Raw genomic sequence first — 7,464 nt, 5'->3', positions numbered from 1 at the left:
AAGCAAAGTATTGCACGTGCTGGAAATCTGAAATAAAAACAGGAAACGCCGGAAAAACTCAGCAGGTCTGACAACATCTGTGGAGAGAGAAACAGAGTTAACGTTTCGAGTCCGTATGACTCTTCTTCAGAGCTGGGGAGAAAGCTGTTTGACTGAGAGGATAGAATCATTAACCTGGTAGCAAGGAGTCTTTCCAAGGAGTCTTGTTCCCAGTTGGCTGTGGGCAGCTGGAGGCTCTTTTTCTCCCTTCTCTTTCTATCCTCACCCTCCCCATTATCCCCTCGCCATCTCCATACCAGCTTTCTCCATATCCCTCCCTCTCTCTCCCTCCCTCTCTCTCCATATCCCTCCCCCTCTCCATATCCCCCTCTCTCCATATCCCTCCCCCTCTCCATATCCCCCCCCCTCTCCATATCCCCCTCTCTCCATATCCCTCCCCCTCTCCATATCCCCCTCTCTCCATATCCCTCCCCCTCTCCATATCCCCCTCTCTCCATACCCCTCCCTCTCTCTCCATATCCCTCTCTCTCCATTACCCTCCCCCTCCATATCCCTCCTCTCTCTCCATACCCCTCCCTCTCTATATCCCTCCCCCTCTCTATATCCCTCCCCCTCTCTCCATATCCCTCCCTCTCTCTCCATATCCCTCTCTCCATAACCCTCCCCCTCCATATCCCTCCTCTCTCTCCATATCCCTCCCTCTCTCAATAACTCCCCTCTCTCTGTACATGTCACCCTCTTTCCATATCCTCCTCACTTTCACAAAATCCTCCTCTTTCCCCCAGATTCCCCACTTTCTCCATATTCCACTGATTATCGTCAATCTACCCCCCAATCCCACAATGTTCTAAGCGCTGCGCAACAATGGGAGGCCCCGTCCACTCCCACAGCCCCGCCCGCTCCCGACCCCGCCCCTCCCACAGCCCCACCCACTCCCCGACCCCGACCCTCCCACAGCCCCGCCCGCTCCCGACCCCGCCCCTCCCACAGCCCCACCCACTCCCCGACTCACCCACAGCCCCGCCCGCTCCCGACCCCGCCCCTCCCACAGCCCCACCCACTCCCCGACCCTCCCACAACCCCGCCCGCTCCCTGACCCCGCCCACTCATACGTCCCCGCCCACAGCCCCGCCCACTCCGCGGCCTCCGCCCACACCCACAGCCCCGCCCCCGCCGCACCCACAGCCCCGCCCGCTCCCCGACCCCGCCCCTCCCCCTCTCCCGCTCGCTCCCCACGCACGCGGCAGGTGTTTTCCGCTCGGAGTCGGGGAGTGACCCTGTCTCCCTCTCCCCCCGCCCCCATGGCCGCCAGCCGGCCCCGGAGCGGCGCGGGTCTGTTCAGGGGGAGACCCCTCCCCCGAGTCCCGGGCCCGGTCCGGGTGAAGCAGCCGGCACCGAGCCCTCACTCAGCCGGCTCCACACCCGGAGCCTGCCCGCGACAACTGCGGAGATCAAGTAAGCGGCCCCGGGGTTTGGACGGAGGAGGGAGCTCGAGGGGGCGGGAAAGGCCCGGCTGGGGCCTGGGGAAGGGCTGGGGGTCGCCCAGGGTCCCGCGGGTTGGGCTTGTGGGGGTCCAGCTGAAGCCCTGACCATTGCAGCGAGGCCGCCTTGGCTCCTTTGGGCAATAGTTAAACTCTGGATAAAATGTCACCTTGAGCAAGGGGTCAGGTGAGGGGGGGCAAGGGGTCAGGTGAGGGGGGGAACAAGGTGTCAGGTGAGGGGGGGGCAAGGGGTCAGGTGAGGGGGGGAACAAGGGGTCAGGTGAGGGGGGGGCAAGGGGTCAGGTGAGGGGGGGAACAAGGGGTCAGGTGAGGGGGGGGCAAGGTGTCAGGTGAGGGGGGGAACAAGGGGTCAGGTGAGGGGGGGAACAAGGGGTCAGGTGAGGGGGGGACAAGGGGTCAGGTGAGGGGGACAAGGGGTCAGGTGAGGGGGGGGCAAGGGGTCAGGTGAGGGGGGGGAACAAGGGGTCAGGTGAGGGGGGGGAACAAGGGGTCAGGTGAGGGGGGGAACAAGGGGTCAGGTGAGGGGGGGAACAAGGGGTCAGGTGAGGGGGGGAAACAAGGGGTCAGGTGAGGGGGGGACAAGGGGTCAGGTGAGGGGGGGACAAGAGGTGAGGGGAGCAAGGGGTCAGTTGAGGCGGGACAAGGGGTCAGGTGAGGGGAAACAAGGGGTCAGGTGAGGGGAGCAAGGGGTCAGGTGAGGGGAGCAAGGGGAAACAACATTCAACCCAGAGTCAGAGCAAAAGAGGAGAGACATTTACAAACTTCCTCACCCCTAGGGCCGTATCTGTGTGGACTCTCTCCCATTAAAAAAGCAGCACATACGGGGGGGATTAATTAAACCTCAGATGGATAGAGCTTATTGTTAACCAAGGGTATTAAAACATCTGGAGTAAAGGTGAGTTTAGCAGGGAGTGGTGAGTATAAACAGGAGGAACAAGACCGACCAAAAGTACAAAGGAATCTCGGAGAGGTAGGCTGATGGGGATCATCATCCATCCAGCTTTCCACATTTCCAGCTGTGGGTGAAGGAAATAAACATTGGGGGGTAACAAACTTAACTTCAGGTATTGTTCTGAGCTTTAGGGTACAATACAGAACAAGGTTTTGGGAGCAAAAACAAAATGCTGGAAAAACTCAGCAGGTCTGGCAGCATCTGTGGCGAGAGAAACAGTTAACGTTTCAGGTGGTGTGTGCTGTGATGTGTAAGCCAGAAGTTAAAACAGATTAGTGCAAGATGGCCACCCTTGGGGTACCGTGTACAACTCTGGTCTCCGCCCTGCAGCGAAGGCATTAGATGTGGTACGGGAAAAGGCAACCAAACCGTTAACCACCTGAAGAATGAATGGGAGCCACAAGAAGAGGCTGAAGACCCTGAGATATTTTGCTCTTAAATAAAGGAGGCTTGTTGGGAGATACCCAAGGTTCTAAAGGGGATAGTTAAATCAAACTGCATTAATGCGCTCAGGATTGTTACAGATCTAGAAGCAGAGAACACGGCCTCAAGCTGACAAGAGGGAAGGAAGATACAGGAGTAACTTAGGAATTACATGGATGTGCGGGATGGTGTGCACAGAGTGTCGGGCGAATTTAAGCGAGAATTAGATGCATGAGGGGGTGGACATATTGAGAGGTATTGGGGCTAACTAAAGTCCTTTTTGATCCTGTAAATTTATATGTCAACCTTTCCCTTCCATCAACCCCCAATTTTCTTGTAACAAGCATTGCTTCTTATCTATCATTTTTCCCTGTACCTTATGGTGGATAGTTGTTGTGATTATCCTCACATAGTGTTCACCCTCACTGCATGGTTTGGAGCATTGAAAAAATTTACTAAGCTGATTTACAACCTTCAATGAGCCTTCGCTGTGATGAACAGCACTGGAAGTAGGCCTTGAACGTGGGTCCTTCCGACTCACCAGTGGGACAATGTGATTAGTCACCATGATAGAAGAATGGTTGAGATTGTTGATGAGATCTGTAACTAGCTTTGCTTTGGTCAGTTGAATGAATGTTTGCTGTGAATGGCAAACCATTGCCAAAATGTGACACTTCAAATCACACCTAGAAATCCACACAAGTCAAGCTTCTGCTTCCTCTCCAGAGGGACATTGCCCCCTGCCCTAAACTCTAGATAATTAAGGCCCAAATTGGCAAGGGCCAGTGCCAAGGGATTTCCCCAGCCTATAAGTGTGGATAGACATATTGCTGAAGCTCAACATATTAAAACCATGCCATGTACCAGCACAGGACATTGATAAATGCCCCAATTTTTATTTCTTTAAGATTGTTTGTCCCATTAAGACATTGACTTTCAGGATAATTTGGAGTTGAACAGGAACAATTGCATTCGCCAACCACAAGCCTATCCTTTCAGGTCCCAACCATGTGTTTAAGCTAGCTGCTCAATCGTGGGTGTTGCTCTTGATAGTTGCTTTTGAGCTTGTCCTTGTCATATCCTTTCTCCAGAAAAGGATGGGAAGAGCTGAATACCAGAACAGAGGTGAATAGCTGCCTCAGTGTGGAGTTTGGTACCAAGCAAACTGGTCATGAGGGCAGGAGTGGGGCTGTTTTACATGTGATACAATGGTATATAGCTCCAGTGACAACTATGAAATTGAGGTGATCAATGCTAACCTACGGCAGGACCTGAACAAGATCTATTCTTGGCAAGAGGCAGGTATCATTCGTGCTCTGTAAGTGCCAGGCAATGGTTTCTAATAAGCGAAGACTTAACCCTGATCTTCAATAGCTCCACAATTGCCAAGTCTCCCCATCCTGGGTAGGGGAGGGGCTGCCGTCACCATTGACTAGAAATTTAGTTAACCCAACTATATCAACACAGGCTGAGAGCGACAGTCTGGGTAATCTCTGCACATGATTCCGCTGTTTTGCTACTGTCCACAATGCTCAAGTCAGAAAGTTATGGCATGCTCAGCTCTCCTGGATGGCTGCAGCATCTTGAAGTTCAACACCATCCAGGACATAACAGACTGGATTGGCAGCCCTGCTGCTGAAACCTAAGTCCATTCCATCCCCCCACTATTGCACTATGTTTGTACAGGATGCACTGCGGGCAAGCTGCCCAGTTCCATGACCTTTACCATCAAGAAGGACAAGAGCAGAAATGTCAGAGGAACACCTCCATCTCCAAGTCTCACACCATTTTGGCTTAGGCATATAGTACCGTTTCATTATTATTGCTGAGTTAAAATCCTGGAATTCCCCACTTCAAACCCATCACCACAAGGACAGCAGCAATTTAACAAAGTGACAGGCACATCACCTTTTCAGGGCAGCTAGGGATATGCAGTACATGTGGCATTGTCACCATCCCAAGAGCAAATCAAAAAATATATGTTGCTGGATGTGGATTGTTAGACCTTGCTGGGCTGGAAGCGTGTACCCTGAGCAACTCACTATGACATGTCAGCACATTGCTGCTGGTCTGGCCACAATGTGAGTAGAGAGCATACCTCCTCAAATCCTGGTTCCACTATTTGGAGTTGCAGCAGTTACTTAGCTCAGCAGCCAGTCAAGATATGCACTATGCACTGAGCTATGGATGTCAGATTATGTTTACCTACCTGTTCTTCTGGTAATTATTGTGCCAGGCCAATAACTATAAGTGAATGCTGCTGTGTGGCAGTGTTTGGTAGCAGGCATCTCATGAACCAGCTCTGGCCCAGAGAGTTTCCATCCTCCCCCCCCCCCCCCCCCCCCATATTAAACACAGACTCAGGTTCATCTATGGTTTGTTTTATGGGAACTGAAGGTAACAGTGGTTGAAATTGACTTTTCCCTCTTAATGAGAACAAAGGAGAACTGGACGGTGGCCATCCGCGGGCCCAGCTTGGGCATGGGCTGTGGGGGAGGTGGCCCCTCCTGCCTGCTTTGTACTTCCCCAGAGTCTGAGCATGCATAAGGAGCACAGGTTGACTGCTGGTAGACTTGAAGCCTTGCATGACCAGTGGGCACCGCAGAGATCAGAGGTGGAGTTGACTGTTAATGATTCCATTTTTTTCTATACCGTTTATTGGTGCCCTTTAAAGACGGGGTGGGAGGTGGGGATGCGGTGGTGTTGTCATCCTAACTGTCCAATAGCAGAGAGAATTGAATGGAGAGCCCAGCTGCTGCTTTACAGATTTTCCTACAGGCTGACAACAATTTATTGATTTAGACTAATCAGGAAGCAGCTTCTGGCACCAATTAACTCTCCAGGAAATTAAAAAGCCAAGGCTGAGCCCTCTCTGTTTCCTGTGTAGGAGGAGGAGAATGATGGGGGTGAGAATGGGTGGGGTTGGGTGTGTGATGAGTTTGACATTATTTTGTGCATGATGGTTTTGCCTTTCTGCTGGGGTTATTTGGCTTTCTATATGTATGGGTAGATTTCTATTTTTGTGTTTAATAATGCATTTTTGAACATAGGGCTCCTTACGTATTGTGGGTTTGAACTTTTGTGAAAGTGGTGTTTGCATTTTCTGTTCATTAGGACTCTCATCTGTGCTTAAAACCAGTGATTGGCTGCACAATTAATGTGAGTATCACCCTCCTAGCTCCAGATGGGTAAGATTGCCCTAGTGGATAAATAATGGGAAGCTTACCACTGTTCTGCTCTAGTCTGCATGGTTTTAATTGGTTAGACCATGCATTCTTAAGGTGAAGATTGCCTCAGCATTGACCCCTGTTTCCACTCTGCTTAGGTTTATCTGGGTTTGACTAATTGGGCTTTACCTTTACAAGGACAGAGTGTGCACTTAATACCAGTTACATAAATATTAGCTTTCAGATTGCAGTTGTAGAGGACTGCCTGCAATATGAAACAAGTGTAATGTGTTAGTTGATCCAGTCCACCAGCTATTTAATCTAGGTCACCCTGAAAGTGGTTTGATGTGGATGCTTTGATTCTGCTGTGAATGACAGGTTGGTAACTGTTTCTCTTTTTGCCACAAATCTACCTTGGATTCACATCCAGGCAGAAGTAAAACCTTCCATTGGAACCCGCGTTCTACCTCTCTGGCAACAAATGAGTCATCAAGATGCAGTGGCAAGTTTTACCTGTACTTTACCACTGTGTAAAACCTTATCCTTGCTTGTATCTTGTCTGCACTGGATTTCTAAAATGTCCTCCTTCTCTGCCTCATATCATCCACCCTTGTGTCAGCCAAAGCATAGTGGGTACCACTTGTGAATCAGAAGATTGTGGGTTCGACTTCCATTCTGGAGACATGCACAGAAAACTAGAATGACACCCCAGCGCAGTCCTGTGGAAGTGCTGCACTGTCAGAGGGAACCGTGTTAAGATTGAGATGTTAAACTAAGGCCTTGTCTGCACTCTCTGGTTGATCTAAAAGATCCCTTGCACTGTTTTGAAAAAGAGCCAGGGAAGTTCTCCCCAGTATCTTGGGCAATATTTATCCCACAATTGACATCGTTTAAAGAGAACAAATTGTCAGATTGTTATCACATCGTTATTTGAGAGCCTGCTGTGGGTAAATTGGCTGCTACATTTCCATCATTAGAACAGCACACATGAGGTCATGAAAGGTGCTGTATAAATGCAATTGTCTTTCATAGACACCCAACTAGTCCACAATGTATCCTGTCCTGCACAACTGCCCACACTCGCCTTCCTGGTCCTTATGAGTTGCACAGGCTCTCCTGTTCTCCAAAGCATTGAATTTAAACTCTGGTACTCTTATCCTTCGCTAGCTTTGTCGTACCCTACCTCTAATATTTCCTCCAGCTTTATGCTTCCTTATGCACCTTTTGGTCTCCAGCTATGCTATTTTTTTGCATTACTTTCTTTACTGCCAGCAATTGGTGACGTTATTGTCGATTTGTCTCAACCTTACTGTCTGCAGCCACTTCCTCCTCTCTCCACCTTTTAAAAGCTCATCTCTTTGACCAAGTGTTGGATCACTTCTTAACTCTTCCACCAGGGATTGTTGTCCCTTTCCAGAAA

The 7,464-nt window shown here is 50.4% G+C and overlaps 1 protein-coding gene across 1 annotated transcript in view; it reads left to right on the top strand.

Annotated features, from left to right (window-relative positions):
• Positions 1-1,301: 1,301 nt before the first annotated feature.
• Positions 1,302-7,464, top strand: part of topaz1 (testis and ovary specific TOPAZ 1) — a 60,627-nt gene continuing 54,464 nt past the window's right edge. The window contains exon 1 of the mRNA XM_078539761.1: positions 1,302-1,455. Within this exon, the coding sequence (XP_078395887.1) occupies positions 1,302-1,455 (154 nt within the window). The remainder of the gene's footprint in view (positions 1,456-7,464) is intronic.

The sequence above is a fragment of the Cetorhinus maximus genome, chromosome 4 (genome assembly GCF_964194155.1).
Source record: "Cetorhinus maximus chromosome 4, sCetMax3.hap1.1, whole genome shotgun sequence".
NCBI lineage: Eukaryota > Metazoa > Chordata > Chondrichthyes > Lamniformes > Cetorhinidae > Cetorhinus > Cetorhinus maximus.
Note: the sequence above shows the minus strand (reverse complement) of the source record. Positions and strands in the feature narration are given on the sequence as shown.